A 22880-nucleotide genomic window follows, 5' to 3' on the forward strand; every position below is an offset into this window, starting at 1 on the left:
CGTATAAGCTGCCTTTGCCTAAAATCACAGTCTTCCAATAAAGGTGGGTAAAACGGAAGTCTTGATAGGTAGTACTAATGTATTTGCGGAAACCCGCTTGAAAGGGGGACAGTATACTGCTCTCCTCAATTCAGTCTAAGATTTTATGCAGGGTCATCCTCCCAATTACCTTTAGAATCGTATCTATCAGACTGATAGGTCTGTAGTTTTCCGGTTGAGATTTGTCACCCTTTTTGTACACTGGAATTATCACCGCCCCTTTCCAGGTTGCCAATAACATAATGTATCTGCCCCACCGTGTCTTATCCTGAAGAAAAGCATCGGCGGGGACACCATCTGGTCCCGGCGCCCTACCTCCAGCCACTACATTAAGGGCAATTAAAACATCATTATCAATAAAAGCCTCGTCTTTATAAAAAACAAGCCTAAGGTCTTTCATCTGATTCTCTGAAGGGTTGCGTGCATATTGTGGTCTAAAATAATTGACCAACCCTTCCTGGGAAATATGGTTTTGGGGCTGGTCAGACTGGCCCCCTCTACCCCACTTGATAATATTCCAGATTAATCTGGTATTCTTCTTATCGCTTGCTTCTTTAAGCTCCTGCCATTGGAGCTCGTCCCATAGACACTTAGCTTTGTGGATAACTTTTTTGTATTCCTGTCTAGCTAAGCGGACAGCTTCCAATTTCCCAACCCTAATTGCATTACACAAGGCAGTTCTAGCTTGCCTGCAGTCATCAATGTACCATTTACAGGCAGTTTAGTTCTGGGTTTTAACAGGGAAAAGAAAATGAGCACTAATACGCTTAAAAAGGCTGCTGTGTAGCAAGGTTACACTACTCAGATCATCTCCGGAGGTATTCATATGTTCTAAGTCCAGAATGGCTTTGTCAACCTCCTCAGTTATATTATCCAAAACCTCCAACTTTGTGACTACATGTGACCAATTCAGTTGTTGCATGTCATTAGTAGGGGTAATATTTGGGGCACAAAGCTCAACCCCATCTACCCCTGGTTGCTCCCGCTTCAACCAATCATGATTTGCACAAGAGGGTTATGATCACCGTCACATTGGCTATCGTATCCCAGAACTTAAGACTGCATAGGACATAATTGATCCTGCTTTTACTACGCCCATTGTTAAATGTATTAGCCCCAGACCTATCTTTCAAAGTCCTACCGTTAAGCGCCCTAAGTCCCTTTTCATAGCAGATGGTATTGATGTGGATAACCACCTCAGTCCACTTCTTGACGGGTTAAGTTCTAGTTTTGGCACTCCCCATTGGCTATCCTCATCATCAGTAAAATGCCAATTAGGAGTAACCAAGGGCCCAAAGGTTGAATTCGGATCACCCGTGACAATCACACTACTGCTTGCTGAGTACAGCTCGAGGAGAGAATTCAAGGCCACTATAACCTGGGACTCCCCCCGTCCCGTCCCCCCCGCCCCCCAAATCCCCCTCACGTAGACATTATAGATGTCCAGAGGACCCAGAGAGAGCAAGTCCAATCTTAAGACAAGGGCATTTCTTTTGATAGTCAGAGAGAGTTGTTGGCGCACACAGATGGTTAGGCCACCCATTGAGTGCCCTTTAGCCCCTTTAACTGCAGGTAAAAAGAAATTTAGATAACCCGGGCAAAAGTGTGGCTCAGACAACCAGGTCTCTCGGAAAATGCAAACATCAAATTCACTAATGAATGTCAGCCATTCTGGCGATGATGTTTTAGAACCCAGGCCTGCTACATTCCATGAAATTAGTGTGCCACCCCTAAAATCCTGACCTATGGGTGGCAAGTTATTTCCTTCACTTGTGGAATTTGACCTGGATCGTCTCTTTGGTCCAGGACTGAAGGAATTATTTGACTGGTGTACATTAAAAAACCTCCCCTGGTTGGAGCTAATAGAGGGGCTATTATTATCTATCTGCGAGCTAACAGCCCAAGGCGGCAAGCAGTTGTCCAGACAGTTTCCAGTCCCTTGGAGGAATAATATTTCCGTGGTAAGGCTGGCAATATCAACATTGCCAATTTGGGCCTCTGAACTGTAGCTGGACCAAGGTCTTTTGTTGGAAATATAGGTATCAGTTCCTCCCCTGCCAGAGTCCCTAGCACTTGGACTGTCCAGACTTAGGGTAGGTACATCAGAGAGTCAATCAATAGTTTCCAACCCGGAGCCTCCAGTGCTACCCCGTGATCCCCACCCAGAAGGTGAGTAGTTCCGAGATAGAGGAGGGATCTTCCTTAGCTGGATGCGCAAATGCGCTGCTTGGCTCATTCTAAATTCAAGAGCAAATAGGTTTTCGGCATATAGCTCTGACCGTAAAGTCAGTTCAATACAATCATATTGTTCAGAGTGGAAGGTTAGCCTAGTCGCCTTAGTAATATCATCCCTGATAACCGATCAGCACCCTCTGACATATCGTAGTCAATGAATGGCTTTGTTAGTCAGAGAGTTAGCACTCTCATTCTTTCTCTCTGCAGCTAACTTGGGGACATTGGTCATATAGATTTTATTTGCTCTATATAATCCCCTTGTTTCCGCACCCTCACTTCAAATTGGGGGTTTATCTCTATTAAACACCTTTTTGATAGTGCCCCACCTGGTGTCGGTTAACAAATGCTACCTATGAGCTTTCTTCAGTTGGTGGGCTGTCCTATTTATAGGTGACATTGATGGTTTGTTTTGGCCTATCCGGGGTGGCGTAGATCTATTTATCCTAGAGAGTTCACTATAAGAGGGTGGGGGTTTACACCCACCACCCGCTGTCTTTCCCACGATCAGTGGGTTAGTCATACCAATACCATGTTTCAAAGGAAAGCAGTTAGTGTCAACTGTGCTTGAATTGAATAAAGTATGTGTCCTCCCATTTAATATAGGCCCTACCATAGCGGATAGATTTAAGATCAAGGTTTTCATAGATTCGATCTCATCCCTTAAAAGGGATACTAAATTCATTAGGCCTTGAATATCTTGTGGGTCGTTTCTGCCCTTGTCACTAGTTTGTGCTCGAGGAAACCTGGACATAATTTGGCTAGAGATTTAAAGCGGGATTTGAAGCAGAGTCCACACCTAAGCCTATTGGTTGCAAGGCTTGTATTGTGGAACTCTCATTATGTACGTTCGCCAGAACAGAAAACCTATTAGTACAAGGAACTGATTGGTCACATACAAATGACTGACTACTGTTAGCTAGGATAGAGCTGTCAATACCATTGGCTGTAGTACTCTCTTTCGTTGTAAATAAAGTCCCTTTTATAATAAGGTTGCTACCATTTAAACATTTTTGCCTTGTAAGAAACATGGCAGGAATAATGGGTGAAGCAATACCCTCACATTCTGTCCCCAGACCACCTGTATTCTGCTGGGAGGTGGCCTCAATCACATTTATCCATTTTCAGTAATCTGAATTGCCTCACACTCTTCTACAAGGCTATCAATGCGGTCAAGGACGCATTTAGTAGCAGCGTGCCTGGCCACCGTTCTAGCCTTCTTTCCTTTAGGGGGTTTGGAAGAGCTCCCGGCATCGGCCCCCCTCCATTGACTTGCGTTTACCCATACAAATAGGCCCTTCTCTTATTAAGACTAAGGAGTTTTGTTGGACAACAATCAACTCTTATTAGTCCACAAGTAGTCTGCAGCAAATGGGAAGAAAGCCCTTCAAACTTGCAGAAACAATATCAACGGCAAGCAAACAGTACCTTTTGTAATTCCCAGCATAAGTCCAGCCTTTACTTCGAGACTCTAATAAGTTGAATATCTCAGGGGGGTGGCCCTGCCCTGGCTCAGTCTGGCGCTGACGGGCGCGGGATGGGCCTGCCCTTGGCCCGGGCAGCGCCCGGGGACCCCCGCGCGCGTCCCCTGCTGCTGGAGGGCTGCGCCGCCTATGAGGGCCTCTGGCGCCCTCAGATGTCGTCAGCGGCCTGCGCCACGCGTAGCCCCCTGGGAAATGTAGTGCGCTGAGCCGTTTCCCTCACGGCAGGATGGAGGCGCTTTACAGCGCAATGGTGTCTCACTCTCCCCTGTGAGGGCAAAGAAGCGGGAATCAAATAGGAAGCTGGCCGTTCCCCTCATGGCAGATCCGATGTCCAAAGGTGCGTGGTTTTGAATCTGAATCTTTTCCCACAACGAATCTGAAGAGCCACCCCCAGGAAAGCCCTTAAGTACCCTATGGAAAGGGTTGGAATGATTCAGGGATCCCTCCCGCAGGAGGGGTTGTACAGAGGGGAGGATACTCCCATGTCCTTTGTCCAGTTTCACACCAGAGCAGGAGCCAAAGGCTCCCTGAACTGGTTCCAACTGGAGTATGCAAGGAGGGCACCAAATGTGCCCTTCAAAGCAGTCTGGTGGCACTGGCAAGCACCCACACCCCAGCCGAATACACTAAGTCCTGTATGAGAGGTGGTGATACCTACCTGTGACAGGAAACCTATTGTTCTACCTACCCCTGCTCGAGCTCAGCTCAGCAGCAGGAGGGCAGAATCGTGTCTGTGGTCGTCAGCATCACTAACATGCTGTTAGACCCTGAAAGGCTGGTACTGGGAATACAGGGGGGCTTCCTAGGGGAGCTCCCCAATGCATTGGATCCTGCATCCAACACAGTAATCTGTGTTGGGCTAGGATTCCAACATGTTTGATGCCAAACATGATCGGTTACTTTGCAGCCAATATATAGTTAGACATCTCGTAATTGACTTGATGTCCACTATATGTAGTACATGGCTGACCACACTTGCAAACCCTGGAGAATCGACTCCAGGGTTTGCAGGGGGTGTGCTGCTCGTGCAGGGCATCCTCACATTTATAACCTAGAACCCAGTCTTCAGGATTAAAAGGCCTGCCTTAGGGATGACTTATAGGTTTTAAGTACAGTGACCTCAGATATAAGAAAAAGTATATCTGTTCTAAGGGGTGCTAGCACCAACTCACACAGGCTGCAATAACAGGCCCGTAGTCACAATTTGAGTGGTCTCTCATGGGTGGCATAATACATGCTGTTGCCCATGGGAGACCCTTGGTGTATTTATGTCCTGGCTACCTTTGTACCATATACTAGGGACTTAGACGGGTGCACCCGTAGCCAATTGGGAACGTACCAAGGTCCTTACTATAGCCAGATTTAGGGACAGAGCACAGTGACTGGGGTCCTGATTAACAGGCTCCCAGTCAAAATAGTCAGAAAACAGTATAACACCAGAAAAAAGTGGGGGTAACCATGAAAGCAGATCCTACTTTCCTTCATTATGTCCAGAGTCGAAAGAGGATGCCCTTTTGATAAATTTGTCAAAGAAATTTCAATATACATTTCTTCTGATACCCCTCACTCCAACGGTTCTGTTAAATTCTACCAGTTCAAGTCCAGAATGATAATGATAGCACCAGAATGACCTTGTGAAGGGTGGTTTATGGACCTCCACTTATCTAAACATCTGCACAAGAGACTGCTGTGCAGACAGGATCTCCTGTATAAGTTCGGGGGTCCAGGTTCTGCAAGCCAACCTTCCATCATTGAACTTAGCAGCCTGGCTTCTCAATTCCTGTAATATGGCCATCTTAATTTTACCAGAACAATGTATGGACATTCTACTAGAAGCCAAACGACCTTCCATTAGAAAATCATATTCCTTCAAGTGGAAAAAGGTTTGCATTTGGTGCATTAAAAACAACCACCGTCATTCCCTGTGTCAAACAAATGTGGTCATCCCATACATCACTTTTTGTATTCTTAGGTGCATCACAAGATATAAAAATACATGCATCACAACTTCTGCACTCATGCATATGCAACAGCATCCATCCTAGAATGGCTTCCTGCGCTAGCATGTGTAACGGGGAACACGTGTGTATCATGAGGCATGCATACACATAGATGTTCATCTTAGAATGGCTTTTCTTTTATAGAAATCCCTTTCCAATGCGACTGCCCAAGTGCCCACAGATGCCAGGATTCACTGATGTCCAATTTGACATTAGCTGAAGCAATGGCAAAAATAAGGCTTAGTACAGCCAGTAGTTAGCAAGTTTACAACAGAGGTCAATTCGCTTTGCCAGTGCTTATTTACTTTCTTGTGGCTTAAGTCAAATATGACGGTTCCCATGCTAACAGCAAAAAACATTTTTTTTTTGGTCACTCCCTTTAAAACTTTGAATTGTTCGATCAATCTAACACAAATGTGGCATGATGAAAACTTGAGGGACATACCCCTGTGAAACAATTACTGACTTGTTTAGTCATTCCTCTGACTGAATAAAAGAATGTGCATGTCTATAGTGATCACTGTTAAATGTACAGTTAAAGTTATCCAATTGTTTTTCCAGTAAATGTGTTTGCTTTCAAATGCTCATTTTGTGTTGCTCCTGATGTTCTACATGATTTTTCTCTTCCAAAGAACTGTGGGAAAATTTCCAACACTTCCTTCTTTTTGCAGGCCTATCCGTACAAAAAAAATCTAGTATGGAAGGAAGCCAGAGTGGATATCCCTCCTCTGCTGAGAGGCCTTACTTGGGCTGCGTTACTTGCAGTGGAGGTAAGAACAATGAAAATTCCGTATTCTTGCCTCCCCTTCTCACTTCCATGGCTAATTTGAGTGCATTGTTTTCTGTAAACACCTTAATGACAGCAAGAGTTTTAGAATACGAATTTTGTGAGTATTGTTTTTTGTACAGGTTCATATACTTCAATCATCCCCATGCTCACTAGATGTTGCTACTTGAAAATTAGCAAATGATTGCTCAAAAGTATGGTGCTGAGATACCAAAATGTTAAATCTGAAAAGCTGATCTCATGTACTGGAGTAAGTAGCAGGGAAGCATTCAACCTTCAAAGAAACTAATAAAAGAAATGTGCCTAATAGACAACAAAATGAAAGTGCAGGAAAATGCAGCCATGACTGGCCAATATACATAATTTGGGGTTTCCTCCCATGGAGGCTGAGAAATCCGCACTGGAGGTAATGCATACATGATTTACTGAATGCATTTTCCTCCCAGGAAGGGATATGCTTGATATTGTATGCATCACTCAGAAACTTTCCTCTATTCCCTATGGATCAACAGAAACCCCCAACACGGCACTGTAATAGTGGCGGTCCTAAACTCAGAACTCCAAAACTAAGTGCTGTGCACTGCAGCCTCCCTGAAGGGATCACTCCAGATAGAGGGGAGCAGGCTGCTCCGACTCCTTTTTTTTTTTTTAAACCTTTAAATTATTGATATTTTACTTAAACAGAATACATTAGACGTATTAGACAAACAGCATAATCAGGATAATCCATAGAAAGTGACATCTAGCACAGCGACATCAAATCCATAAGTGCACATAAGACAAGTTTCTGGAACAGTTTCCCTATCCTTATCCTCTTGCTTAAAAGTTCACGTTAGGAGCATCACATCCCAATGTGTAATTAAAAAGGTGCAATACACACAAGTGCATGAGCTGTAGACAATAGTATGCATTATCTTGGCCTTAATACACAGTGATTAGGGTGGGGATCAGGAATCCTGGCCGATGTCTGCAGGATGGTCCAGGAGGTATGACTGGAGTGGACCCCAGATATCATGTGGGCGTGACGTGGTCGGGAGGAGCTTGGCATATGTACATGTTTGGTCCTGCCATAGTGTCATGTCCCCAATCTATTCCTTGAATGTGGGTGCTCCTCCTTGACCCCACCTACAGGCCACCCGCCGTCCAGCCAACATCAGGCTGAACGAAACAAATGTTCGATACTTTACTGGTACCTGCTCTATATATCCGAGTAAAGCCAAAAGAGGAGACCTCGAGAGGGACATTGAAGTCATGAGATCTAGCGTAGTGAACACTTGTTGCCAATAGGTGTGGACGTTGAAACATTCCCAAGCTAGATGTAGGAAGTCAGCAGCTTCTGCCTTGCATCTGTCACATCGGTTTGCGGCACGTAACCCTAATTTAGGTAGTTTTACTGGGGTGTAAAAACTACAATGTAAGAATTTGTAGTGAGTGATGCATAGTCGACTACTGAAGGAGACCTGTTCAGTTTGTTTACAACAAAGCACCCATTGTGAATCGGTGATGTCTTATCCCAGGGCAGCTGTCCATTTCTCATGAGCTGCACAAGGAGGATACTCAGTGTCAGTTTATACCTATCCAATATTACCTTTCCCAATTTGCCCACTCTTCTATATTGAACAGTTCTATATTAGATTAAGGTTAGAGGTCTTTCTCTTAAATTGAAATAACTAATAGTTTTTTTACAGATAATTTGTAGGTTGGTTTACTATTGGGGAAGGCCTGATATGTGTTCGGTAATAAAAACGATTTAAAACAACATAGATTGTGAAACATAATGTTGCAATAAATATACCTCGTACTCGTTTTGCATTAGGAGAATTGTATACATGATATTAGCGGCAAATATTGATTAATTTAGGACCGTGAACAAAACAAACAGTAGACAGGAATGTCGTCAGGAGTAATTCCCAGTAGAAAGGATTAATATATGCGTCCCACCATCACATTTTTGTTTTTCTCATTGAAGCTTCTTTGATTTGGGCTACAATTGACACATCTTACCGGACATTACCTTAGAAGAAACTTCTATGGGGTCGTAAATGCATGCCTCATGAATATTCAGGAGGCACTCGCAATTTGGGACCCATTGGGAATGGCTGGCCCTCCCAGGTATGGTGGCCTGCTGGGATCAGCAGACCCCCATGTCTGGAACTGCTTTTCAATAAAGCAGTTTTTTTTATGCAGCCCGGAATGCATTTAAGAAAACAAAAATGAAACGTTTTAGTTTCATTTTTTAAGGGCAGGTAGTGGTCCCCTTCTATGAAGGGTGGTAAACTGCGACTGTTTTGCAACCTGAATTGGGGCGGCAAATCAGTCATACATGGCATGTGGGGTTGCTATTAGGAAAGGAATCCCACTTCCTAATAGTGAATCGCAAAACTGTATTTTGCAAGTCGCAAATTTCAGCGAGTCGCAAAATAGGGTTTGTACATGGACAAAGGGACTTTTGCATGCGCAAACGGGTCTAAGACCTGTTTGCGCATGCAAATATCGTCGTACATCTGGCCCCTAATGAGATACATCTCAAAATGTTGCAAATTGGCTAAAACTATTCAATCTGTTTGACAGTGACCTTAGATTAGATTTTCCATGAAGGCATTAGTCTAACGCTTGTCCATTATTATGAATAGGGCATTCTGAATGGTATATGGTGGTTCCTTAGTGAAGAACTTAGAAAGGAAATGTTTACATAGAGCTTTGACTCTATATGAAGGCATTAGGCAGCACTTCAGGACAACCTTCTGGGGTCTTGTAACATTGGTATCTACCAAATTTGGCTCAAGTATTTTTTTTAAAACATATTTTATTTCCATTTATCTACTTCTACATTGTCATCGAACCATCCTTACATTTTTCCGTACTTCTTGTTTCTTTACTTCATATCCCCGTCCCCCTGACCTGGTCAGACCACTCACTCGTGACCATCTACTGTCCTCTTGACGAAGGCGAAGCCCCACTTAAGGTGCCACTGCGAGCCATGCCCAGACGGCGCTGGAGCAAATTAAAGGCGGAAGATCTCCACCGCCTTCTCACTGACGACCCACTGGGTGCAGTGGAGAACGTGGAGTCTGGTTATGACCATTTCTGCGGATGGGTAACCAGGGCCCTCGACTCCCTTATCCCGATGGTTTCCAGTAAGTGTGGCTCCCGCGCCCCCAGTCCCTGGTATGATGGCAATCTGAGGGCTCTGAAAAGTGTCTGCAGACGTGCAGAGAGAGACTGGAGGAAGAGGTACGACAGCAGCAAAAAAACCCTGTATATGGCTGCGGTCAAGTCTTATCACCGCACGGTTTGTAGAACCCGGGCTGAATACTACGCTCTGGAGTTTCGCAATAGTGGGAATCCTGTTAAAACCATCTTTAAGGCCCTTAAAGACCTTGTGGCAAGGAAGCCGGCCGGTAACTCCATCAGCTCCAATATTCATTGTGAAGCGCTGGCGGCTTTCTTCCTGGAGAAGGTCCAGACCATATATAGGGCCTTCCCCTCCTCCACTGCTCAAACCAGTATGGGGCCTCCCATCCGGCTGGATCAGGTGGTGCTAGACTCTCTCCCCTCCCTCTCTTTGGAGTCTTACACGGCCTTGGCTCTCCGAGTTAAGTCGGGGTCGCCGGACGACCCGCTCAAGCCACCTATGTTCAGAGACCAGGTTTTTGCTCGCCCGGTTTGCGACTTAATCAACACGTCGCTAGCATCAGGCCAGGTGCCTTTGAAATGGAAGCATGCGGTAGTAATGCCCATTTTGAAAAAACCATCTCTCGACCCTACAAAATCGGAGAACTACCGCCCGATTTCGCTTCTCCCGTGGCCAGCCAAACTCGCGGAGGCGCATGTCAACACCGCCCTCACTGGTCATCTGTCGCGTGCCAACATTCTGGACGACACCCAGAATGGTTTTCGGGCTGGCCACAGTACGGAGACAGCACTGTTATCTATGGTCGAGCACCTTCGGGTAGTTCTGGATGCAGGTCAAACGGCGGCGCTTGTTTTGTTAGACCTTAGCGCCGCCTTTGACACGGTCTCCCATGACATTCTCCTGCAACGTCTTGAGGAGATAGGGGTGATCGGCACTGCACACCAGTGGTTCCGTTCGTTTCTCAGGGATCGTTCCTTCTGTGTGGCGTCCCCGCCCTACCAGTCCAAATGTCATCCTCTGTCTCTTGGGGTCCCACAGGGCTCCTCACTGAGCCCCACGTTGTTTAACATCTACGTGAGGCCGCTGGCTGAGGTTGTGAAGCTCTGTGGTATGACCATGGTGTCGTACGCAGATGACACCCAGCTAGCGGTCACGATCAGCGGGGACTCTGGGGTGGATGCCCCAAGATTCAGAGAAGGACTCAGGGCGGTGGCTGGTTGGATGACGTCCAACTGTCTCCAACTAAACGCCAAAAAAACGGAGGTGATGATCTTTGGGAAGCAGACGGACCTATGGGGAGATACTTGGTGGCCCTCTGAGCTGGGGCCGACCCCCACTCCGGTTGCGGAGATCAAAAACCTTGGTGTTTGGCTGGACCCTTCCCTCAACTTCGTTGGCCACACCAAAAGGACGGCGGCTTGCTGCTTCGGCATCCTGCGCAATCTGCGCCCTGCCCTCAAATACTTCGATGCCGCAACTCGCCAATTGGTGGTGCAAGCAACGGTTTTGGCGCGGTTGGACTATGCCAGCTCCCTTTTTATAGGATTAAACCAGGCTGAGTTAACTCGACTTCAAAGAGTGCAGAACGCTGCGGCCAGAGCGATCGTAGGTCTTCCTAGGTTTTGCTCGGCCGGTCCATCTTTGCGAGCCTTGCATTGGTTACCCGTTAGGCAGCGGATCCACTTTAAAGTTTTGTGCCTTTCCTTCAAAATTCTGAAGGGCCTATCACCTCCCTTACTGCACCAACTTTTGCGCCCTTACATCCCGGGCCGCACTCTGCGCTCGCTAGACCAAGAATTAGCGGTAGCCCCTCGGTTCAAACTCAGTCGGGTGGGGGGCCGCTCTTTTAAGGTGCGGGCAGCCGCACTCTGGAATGCTCTCCCTTTGAAACTCCGGACCTTTGGTGACCTGCTCTCCTTCCGCAAGGCCGCTAAAACTCATTTATTTTCTGAGCTTTGTTAAATCCTTCACTCCCCAATTTCTTAATAATTATTTCTGTTCCCCAGTTGTGTTGTGTTCGCCACCTTGTCGGTGCGCCGGGACGCTCCTTCGCTGGAGCAGCCGTGCGCAATACAAATAGCACTAACATAACATAACATAACATAACATATCTCATCAGTATGTTATACATTCCTGTACATCTGGTAAAATTGGCTCAAGTATATGGGAAATTCAGACACAGAGTAGTTAGCTGCTTGCTTGTGGGATTAAATTGACAAGTGCATGTACAGGGGAAAATGTATTATTATCCTGAACGTCTGCATGCATGTAAGAAGTTTTTCTAAGTATAAGACAACCTTAGAAGTCTTCATGGAGGATGTGGCTAACATACTTGCACAGTACCCTAAGGATCTGATCATTCTGACAGGGGACTTCCATCCCAAACTGCTGTCCGAGACTGTGGAGGAAAAATATGTGGACTGTTTAGCTGCTTTTAATATACAATGTGTCCACTCTGCACCCAACGAGGCCTTAGGGAGAGGTGCAGCTTTATTAGATTTCCTAATGTGAAATGGCTTTGCGAGTCTGAATGGTCGAGCACTTGGGGACGTCCCCGCAAGGAAACGTTCCAGTATGATGGTCCGAAATGCCCAATCAGGTAAGTGTTCGTACAGCTAAAGGCCATCAATCTAATTAGAAAGTTTGAGGTGCTCCAGTTGGAAGGGACTGATTAATACCCATTAAGTGCTACCTTTAATTTGGGGACTGCATATTGGCAGACGAGGGGCCTCCCTTGAAAGGTTGGGTGCTGGAAGCGTCTGTGAACTAGGCTGTCAGAAAAGATCTTAATTCATTTAAAGGCCCTGCAGCTTAATTATGCTGAACTAATATCTGGAGCGGGCACCTTTGACCTACTATCCTGGTAAGATGAAATAATAAAAAAGTTTGTCACTTGCTGAAAAATAGAAGTGTTGACTTATAACAACATGCATACAAAGGAGGGACAGGGGGGCTTTTTCCTCTCTTACAAAAGTGGGAGGTCCAGCATATGTGCCCCGGAAGCAATAATGAAACCGATAGTTATGCTTTTCCTCAGTGATAGTGTGTCAGAGTCGGGGAAACAGTGGCCAACGTGACCCAGGGGGGTTCAGAGTTGGGTATCCATGTATTGGATTGTAATATTCTCCCACACCCTTTCAGATGTCATGCTTCATCATCTGGGCTGCTCATCATTGGGTCGGGGGTGCAATATCCAACGGGCTCCATATGATAGGGGCACTTTGCCGGAGAGCTTTTTCCAATAGCCGCATGGTGAAGTGGGGGTGACGGGCCAGAAATGTGTAGATGTGTGAATTTTCTGAAGTGATTTAAAATAGGGCTGGGAGTGCCAGAACAGCCAAACTTTATTCTCGGGGTCTCCTACCCTAAGTAGAAACAAGCAATGAGGCGTTTTCCTAAGTTTTATGTCTTGGGGTTGAGCGTCCCTATTGATAAGTGAAGGTCAATATGTTTCTAGCTTGAAATAAACTGTACCTGCGATTCTTCAGGAGCAGAACAGTGAAACTATCTACACTAAAGAAATGGTGACATGGAAACATATCCATCAATCAAAATGAGGTAGGCAGAACATATGGATCCATTCAGCTTCCAGGCTATATAATCAAAAATCAAATGGAGAATGGATCACTTGATACTACAGCACCAGGTTTTTTTAGAGACCTTCTTAAAAAACCCTCATACATGCACGTAAGCGATGTGGTGGTATATCTTGGTTCTCCACCAATTTACGTAGAGTGGGTGCATCATCATAGGGTGTTTATAGTTGTATGCGACCTCCACCCGGAGGTAACCACTGGATATGTAGCAGTGTCCAGAAACAGTGCTCCCAAAAATCAATTTGTGAGTCTTAAAAATCCTTGGATCAACAACATTTTTTTAATTAAAATATGTGATTCAAGAATTATTAAAAAAGGTTTCGTGTAGATTAGGATCGTGTAACTAGATCCTCTATACATCAGAATTGGTCAGAGTTGGCCGACATGTTTTAGCCTTGTAACGCAGAGCCTGGTCTATGAGGCTTTCTTCAGGACCAAGATGGAAATTAAAAAAGAGGTGTACTTACACGATTTGTGTAGCACAAAGGTGATTGAATGTGTTACCTTCTTTCTATTGAGGCCAGTAGTACCTTTTGTAGCTTGGAAGTTGCTTCCTTCGGGGGTTCTAGAGTAAGTTTCTCATTTGTCAGCAATCCGGATTTTCCCTGCTTGTGCTGTCTCTGCCCCCGGAAGGAAACCTTTTTTAATAATTCTTGAATCACATATTTTATTAAAATTCTTTTTGTTGATCCAAGGATTTTTTAGACTCACAAATAGATTTTTGGGAGCACTGTTTCTGGGCACTACTACATATCCAGTGGTTACCTCCGGGTGGAGATCGCATACAACTATAAAAACCCTATGATGATGCACCCACGCTACGTAAATTGGTGGAGAACCAAGATATACCACCACATCACTTACGTGCGTGTATGAGGGTTTTTTAAGAAGGTCTCTAAAAACCCTCGTGCTGTAGTATCAAGTGATCCATTCTCCATTTGATTTTTGACATGGAAACATACTCACATCAACCAAATATCTACCTAAAAGTTTTACCTGGAACTACCCAATTATGTAGACTAACCAGGCTTCAACAGCCTAATTAGTCAATAGCATACAACATAAGTTTCTGCAGACGAGATAAGGCACAGCGCGAGCGCTCGCATCCCTGGAAATTCACTTCCTGTTGTTTTAAGTCCAGGGTTAAACGGGTGGTGCTCAGTGAGAGCGAGCACCCTGCCTTATGTTTTGAATCATCGCGCCCGTGTCTGGTCACGATAATTCAAAACATATGGCGCTGTGCGGGTAACCGCAAGCAATAGGCCACACACGCACGAGGGTGTGTGTGTGATGAGCTTTTTGAAGCCCTTACAATAAGTCTCGCAGAGCCGTGCATGCGCGCTGCTAGGCGATACCTAAAAAGGAGACTACAGAGTGCTTCACAGAGCTGGCAATTGAGAAAACAAGCGAAATGCTAAAACTTACACGGGCTGCCGGTCCAGACAACTTGCTTGCAGTCACAATACAAGCATTTGTAATGTAATAGGTCTCACATTAACTAGAGTTTAAGCTCTTGGCAATGCAATAGCTTAAACTCTTGCAAATGCGGACCTATTGCATTGCAAATATTTATTTTTTTACTAGCACCCATATGGCGCTTTCACATTTGGAAACGCCGTGCCACTTTCTTTAGACAAGCAGCGACTAAAAAAATGGCTTGTCTGACCTTAACGTGAAGGTGCAGCATGGTGGCTTTGACCCCAAAAAAAGCATCTGTTTGTCAAGTTGACAAACAGATGGGTTTTTTTGGGGTAAAAGCGCCCATGCCGCGTTATCACTTTAATGTCGGCCGCGTAGCTTCCTTTAGACGCGGTTTCTGTAAAGCAAGGGCCGCTGCATCTATGAATGTGGAAGCGCTAGTAAACAAACAAAAAAATAAATAAGTAAGCATGGCCGCTAAATGCTTACCGGGCTGCTAAAATAAAAAAAAATAAAAAATGCTTCCACTATAGTTAAAGTGGACCACCATTAGTATAAATTTAAATAAAAGTGGGCGGCGTGCTGCAAGGTAGTGGGTGGAATAGGGGAAGACCATTAAATGAAATAGTGCTCACCGACTTATAAAGCAAACCATGTAACAACACCTGTAAAAGGTCCAGTCGTTATGGGAAGTAACATATGCAGACAAGACGGTACCAAGGAGGGACCAGCAAGCCTAATAACTACCCATAAGCCAGCGTTTACGAATGACAATGACACCAGCCAATTAGAAATATGGTCGGAGAGTGAGTGGGGCTTCACAACCATACTCCACTACTGCATGCCTCACAGCAGCGCATGCGCTGCCCAGGCTCAACCTAAAATACAAATACTTCATAGTGGACAGTCTTGTTTTATACCCTCCTCTAGGGAATACGCTCGACAGGAATATTTCTGGATAGTTGGAAGGGAGCAGTGCTCAAGCTAATATACAAAAAAGGTGAGTACGCCCTCTTGTGAATTATAGACAAATTAACCTCTTGGACATAAGTGGGACAGGTTTCACAAAAATCGTCTTAAGGATGCTAAAGGAGTGGGTTGAAGCAAACTCTATCATCCCTCAGGAACAGGGTGGTTTCAAGGAGAACCACTCAATGATTAATCATTGTCTTAGTTTATGGGCCATTGATAAGAAATCTATAGAGCAGTTTGGGTTCCAGTATTGTTCTTTTGTAGACTTTAGTTCTGCCTTTGATTCTGATGATTGAACTTTGCCAAGGGAAACACTATTGGCTTACAGGATACAAAAAGATTTGCTTTTAATGCTGCAGGAATTTCATAGGAATAACTGGGCCCAGGTCAAACAGCGCAGGCTCCCTAACCAAGAGAATTAATATAAAAAATGGCTTGAGACAAGGGTGTGTACTGGCACCAACATTATTTTCCCTGTTCCTGGCCGATCTCCCAAAAGTCCTCAGTTTACCCAATGTGTTTAGCCCGAAAATGATGGTGTGCATATTAGCAGAAAAAAATTTAAAATAAACCTGGAAAAGAACAAAGTTTTCCCAGTAGAGAAGCAATTGAAACAAATGGCCTGGGAAATAAAGTCAAACTAGAAAGAGTTACAAAATACAAATATTTAGGTGTGTGGTTCTCTCACGATTTGGATCACCTGACCTCTATACAAGCTAAGGCACTTCAAACAATCTTGGGGCTTAAGAAATGTAATTACCGCTACGTAGGGGCCTTCTATGTGACCGATGCTGGTGGCCTATCAGGCCATGATACGGCCACAATTTCAGTATGGTGCTGAGGTGATAGGCTTAGGGGGCGAAAGAGTTGGGATCTTAAAGAAGGAGGGTGTCGAAAAAAATTATCCCCCCCTCTCTATGGTGCAGGCAGTTAGAGTGGTAACGGGCCTGATGGGTGGACGTATTTATTACTGGATAAGAATAGAAAGTGTGGAAGTCCCCAAAATCTCCCTGTTATGTAAAATGGAAATATTAAGTGAGCTCAATTGGGACCGGGGAGTAAGAGGGAGGATTCAAACCTGTTGTAAGGAACTAAAAACAGAATTAGCAGAAGGTACTAATGCAATAGGGGTGAGTAAGGAGGAGTTGAAAAGAATAACAAAGTAGGTCTCCAGGGAGGAGGATCTTTTATATTAGGGAAGAAACATTCTGTCTCCCACTAGATACATTCGTGGATGGGAGGCAAGACCTTTCCCTATCTAGAGAGACTCCCAAATAACAAGGTGCGAAGAAGCATCCTTGGGTTTAGATGCGGGTTAAAACAAGCCCTAATGTCAAAAAGAGGAGGTGCAGGAGTAGGAGTAATCCTTAAATGTGGTCTCAATACGAAGAGAAATTTAATCCACACCCTAGTGGATTGCTTGTGGTTTTTGGCCCATGGAAGTCCTTTTTAAAACCTATTTTATAAAATATGGCATAAAGGATAGAGGTCAAGCGATTAGATTCTTGGCTGAAATGAGATTTCTTGACCTGGCTTCTTCCATGGGTCGATTTTTATTATCTATTGATACATTTGTACAGTTAAACTAAGAAAGACTTATTGAATTACGTGAAATCATTTGCTTGAGAGTTAAGGATGATTTTAGAGAATGCAAATTTAATTGGCTGGATATATCATATTAAATGTATTGTATACTGTGTTTTATATTGAGTATTTTTGTGTTTGTATTTTATCTTGTTTTAAGAATCCTTGTTTAAAAGACTAAGATCTAAATAAACCTATGCTTGAACTGACTCTAGGGAATGGTACACCAGTATTTGTAATGTCTTATCTTTAGGGCCAGGGTATTCCACAAAACAGCATAGGGTTATAAATTAACAAGAACATTGAATTATCTTACAATTACAGTTCAATGCTGCAAATCAAAACATTTCACTGCAAAGTTTTGCTTTATTTTTATATAGGATTATAGGAATATTATTTATTTTTATAGCGAGGAAAGTTAAATTATTGTTGTCACAGAAGTCTTAAAATTCTTTATGAGAACTTTATGTCCATATCAGTATAATTTGACATAATATGAGAGAATATTGTTCAAGAATGTATTGAATTCGAAGTCTCTTAAAATTAGTGAAGAGCAGAGTCAAAACCAAAAATATTGTGGATGTTTTCTTGTTTGAGGACCCTTACCTGAGATAATTCAACATTTAATGTGAGAATGCTGCTTGTATGTTACTGTGAGATATAAAAACACTAGGTTTGTCCTAGCATATTTAAGTCACAGGCCTACACTGATATTGATGAAATTGGTTGCGTATTAATAAAAGTTCATTTTCATTAATATGAAGATATTATCAATAAAACTGTACAAAGAGCTCAGCAGCTTATAATACGTGTGCAATCTTGTAATGGTGTGACATAATTTGTATATATTTTTTTGTTGTATTTTATAACAACGATAATAAAAAAAACAATTTTATAAGTCTAAAAGCAATTAAGTATTTAGGTCCTTACTATAAGGATTTATGGTAGAGAAAAACTATTTATATGACCGATGGAGAATGAATATATTGCTAGTGTTTAGTGGAAAAGTCTTCAGAGTGCTTCATACTTATAACTTCTTAATTTTCACTGTATCCTTTGTTTTCAGGGTGCGATTCAGGAAAAGTATGAGGCAATTGATAAAGACACACCGATTCCAACAGACAGACAGGTAAGTGTTTCTAATATACGTGACCAAAAATACTGTTGGTTCAGCTTTGAATCTGCCAAATAATATGGTTTCAACTGTATACATTTTCTAGATAATTATTCATTTTGCTTTTTTGACCTACTTTATTCATGGATTTGGGTTCCCTGTCGATGAGTTTGATCAATGCTATCAGACTTTACTTCCAGAGCTGTATTACTATATCTGCCTAGCGGTTCCATAAAGTTCTTTCTTTCATAATTCTGCTTTTATTGTGGTTTGAGAACAGCTTCCCAAAGTCACTGGCACTCCATTTCTGGATCTAGACAGTCAAAATTAAGAGGCAATTTTGACAATCATTCTGTATTAAAAATCAGCCCTGGAGATTCACCCGTTTATCTTGGTTGAGGGTTTGTAAGAATTCTCAGTCAGCGTCAAAAGTCATTTCAGTGATGAGGGTCTCAGGTCTCTCTCTTTCTGACAACAGCTGAGTCGCCTTTGCCTAGCAAGTTTTGAAGGAGGGTTGTGCTACCTTCTCTGCTTTCTCCAGATCCTCTGACTGCAGTGATTCCTATCCTAACACCTGAAGATGACGTAGCTTCACATCCTTTTCAGAGAGCAGAACTTACTCTTAAATTCGTGGGAGGTCCCAGTTCCGCCTCAGATTACTAAGCCTCTGATTAATCTGCAGCATAGAAGTGTTACTACTCCTTATGAAAGCTGTTATACTACTAGAACTGACACTGCTTCTGGCCATTTCCAAGTGTCTCAGCCTAAATAAGAGACTTGTCAGAGATGTCATGCTGTGTAATAGATTAAACCTTTCACTCTGCACAGAGAAATAAGACACATAGGTACTTATAATCACCGACTCCTGCTTTCCTGTATTGATTCCAACAAGAATTTCTTCTATGGATAACCCCATTTCTATCTATGAGCTGCCCATTAGATATTTTAGAAATTTTTTAAAACCTTCAGACAAAGCTTTATTGATGTGTTATTGCATCCTGCCCATGATGAACCAATTGCTTGAGTTTCTCTTTAGAGTAGGTGAAGAGTGAAGACATTAAAGAAATTGTGAAGAAAGGCATGATCACTTCAGACAATTTAATTGATGTGACATGGAATACAGCATCTTGCTACTGTGGCATCTACCATGGTATTTCAGTATTTTGTTGTCTAATAGGCTAAGACTCGTATCTGTAGGTCCTGAGGTGCAACACAATATGCTTGTGTTCTCGTTATAATGGGTCACCTGTAGTTGGTTTCTGCCATATGAAGAAATGCCAAAAATATAGACAGAGATAGAAACCTTAAAGTCTGTTAATGTAATAAAGAGAAAGGAGTTCTTATAAGTACAGTTTAAGGGTCTTGGCAAGAAACATTCTCACATCCCATACTGGAAGAGGCTGCTTCAAAGACAAAAACTACAAAAGTAGTTTTTCACTTCCTAAAATCCTCCTGTGGAAGAAGTAATCACCAGCAGTCTTCTGCTGCTGCAGCGAAGGCCCCTGGGAAACAGTGACTCCATCTGCTTATCCACCACGCTGTTGGGAGGGACGTAACTTCAACCATCTCCTAGCTTTTAAAAAAATTACAAAGGGCAGGAGTACTGTACCTATTCCATGAAATGGGTACAAAATCAGATTTCCAGCTCTTATGTGCAGTTACTTCGAAAAGGAACTAGCTTGTTCAAGAAACTCACTTCCTACTGGAGAAACATGCATTAGAGTAATTTACTTCTGAGATTTTCTAATCAAGAGCAGCAGCTCCAAACAGGAGTTAGCCCACTCAAGATGGTGAACTAGTGGGTAAAAAAGTTACATTTCCTCCTGTGGACCCTTCACCAAATTTTCCCTCATCTTAAGGATGGGGGTTGGTTGTATGGTCTAAATTGGGCAAATTAATATTTTCATGGGTCAAGCTGTAGGACACATATGGAAGTTCTATATTTCAAAGTCTGTAAAGGTCATTATAAATACATAATGCTGCCTCCTATTCTGCATCCAGGGCTTTCTTGAAGCTCTTCACAATAGTATACTAGCTTTACTTCCAGAATAGGAGTATTCATGTTCCCTTATTAATACAATTGTCTGATTAAAGCCTGTTTAGTTCATAGACTTCACCAAGACCTTCAGTTTTTTCTGCAGTTTTGTATGGCGCAAACTTGACCCGAAGGTATGAGGTATCCGAGTGCTTTACATGAGCACCAGTTGTGTTACACGAAGTACCTTTAATTTTTTTGTTAGGCACCGGGAGATCAAGTGATTTGGCCAGAATCACAGGATGTTGAGCGTCATTGCTGAGACTCGAACCTAGGTCCCCAGATTTGAGGCTGACAGCCCTAGCCGTTAGGGCATATCCTCTCCCTAATGGCAGTTAACATTAAATCCACTTTGCTAATTGGGCCTTCATCTCATAGGGAAGAAATCTATACTGTATCCAAATACAACACTCTTCCAATCTATATACCTCGCCTCCATGTGCAAATCCTCAGTTTTCGGCGAAAGTCACGGCACCACAGCAGAGTAAGTTTCAAATGTGTTTATTTTAACACCATTGTGCAAATTGTACAGAAATTTGGACGGCCTATGCGTTTCGGCTACCATTAGCCATATCAAGAGCCACAGTTTGCCCACAGCAAAGCAAACTCCTCGTACGTTTTTGGCATTGTGTACAGATAAGCATGTTGACCCTCTATCTGCACCCCTTTCTTAGGATCTCCTATTTATTCTTTGCTTTGCCCAGCAGAGCTCTTCTCTGGGCACCTTACAAGGTTGTCTATCTGAAATTTCTGTCTTTCTGCGGTCGCCAGATCCGCCATCCCTTTTCAAAAATCCTATTGTACATAGGTTCCTAAAAGGCCTCTAACACATGTACCCACCAGCGCCCATTATTATGCCTTTTTGGGACCTAAAACTGGTTCTTACTTTTTTGATGTGCGCTCCCTTCGAGCCAATGCACAACTGCCGACTCAGACGTCTTACTATCAGTACAGCCTTCCTAATGTCTATACCATCTTCCCAGAGGATAATGGAGCTACAGGAGCTCTCTGTGCATCCTCCATACTTCACTTTCTTTTCTGACAAACTGGTTCTATGAACTAGGGCATCTTTCTTACCAAATGTTGTTACCTCTTTTCATGTAGGCCAATCCATCACTCTGCTTACCTTTTATTCTCCAGCTCATCCTTCTAAAGAAGAGGAGGGACTCCACAGACTGGACCCAACAAGAGTGTTGTTGTTCTACCTTGATCATACTTGTGAGTTCTTGGTGGACAATCAACTCCTCATTGGATATTATGGAGCCAAGAAGAAAAGGTGGTGCAGAAGCAAACCATCTCCCGATGGATAGTTCAGTGCATCAAAATCTGCTACATACTAGCCATTAACCAACCACCAGATGGTTTGCGGGCTCAATCTACCAGAGCTGCAACCACTGCGTTAGCTCGCGGAGCTCCCTACCTGGATATCTTTCAGGCAGGAAAGTGGGCTTCTTTACACATTTTTACAAAGCACTGCTGCCCAGATAGTCCAGTCCCGTGAGATGGTCATTTTGCCCGGTCGGTCTTACAGGACTTCTTAGTATAATCTGTATCCCAGCTCTGCTTTCCTGGGAGATATTGTTTGGGTATCTATTCTAAGGTATGGAATCTGCAGCTAGAAGTCTTTGTCAGATGAACAAGTTACTTACCTTCGGTAAAGCCTTATCTGGTAGAGACTCTATCTATGCTCAAATTCCTTACCACCACCCTCCCCGCTCTGTGACCGGATTATAGAGTAAGGATTGATCCTCATAAGGTCCATAGATTTCTACACCAGTGGTCAGTATTCCTCATGGCTCATTGCTTCTGGTATAGAAAGTGGCAAAATAAACTGACATCAGCACGCTGGGGTGGCACCTAAATAGGCATCACACTAGCATGGACAACACCGACAATGGCATGCAGAACTGAGCGACACCACCTACCGGCACGTAGGGGTACTTCTCACCAAAAGTTTCCACATCCAGTCTGACTCCTGAGGAATAGTCTAAGGTAAGGAATCTGTTGCTAGATAGTCGCTACCATATAAGGCATAACCCTAGGTAAGTAACTTGTTCTTCTTTCCTTTTGGATTAAGTGGGCTACTGTTGCACATTGACTATGCTGGGTTTTACTAGAAGGTTAAGGGCAAGGGCAATTGAGGTGTAGCTGCGGACCTGACTGCACCACTGTTTTGTGCATTCGCCAAGGATGTACTTGAATAAAGAAGAGATCGCTTTCATGCCTCAAATAAAGAAGAGATCGCTTTTACACCTGTGTACGTGTCATCATTTGCAAGACAAAGTCAAGTATTGATTGTGAATCTCTGCTTTTTGTTTTAAAGCCAGAGTTGATGGAGGCTCAAAGAGCGCAGAAATATAAGGGAAACGAGCGTAGACACTAATGAGAAGTCATGCAGAATAGATTTTAAAATGGCTTAAAATTCATAAAATAATTAGATGACTTTCAAACTTCAGTGCAGTGTATAATTAGGTCACATCTA

At 43.5% G+C, this 22880-nt stretch overlaps 1 protein-coding gene across 1 annotated transcript in view; it reads left to right on the top strand.

Moving 5' to 3' along the window:
- The window catches only part of TBCK (TBC1 domain containing kinase), a 1513148-nt gene that overhangs the window by 560011 nt on the left and 930257 nt on the right, over positions 1–22880 (top strand). The window contains exons 15-16 of the mRNA XM_086962029.1: positions 6427–6525; positions 18316–18378. Coding sequence (XP_086818155.1) covers positions 6427–6525; positions 18316–18378 — 162 coding nt within the window. The remainder of the gene's footprint in view (positions 1–6426; positions 6526–18315; positions 18379–22880) is intronic.

Source organism: Lissotriton vulgaris, chromosome 3_1 (genome assembly GCF_964263255.1).
Source record: "Lissotriton vulgaris chromosome 3_1, aLisVul1.2, whole genome shotgun sequence".
In the NCBI taxonomy this organism is placed as follows: domain Eukaryota; kingdom Metazoa; phylum Chordata; class Amphibia; order Caudata; family Salamandridae; genus Lissotriton; species Lissotriton vulgaris.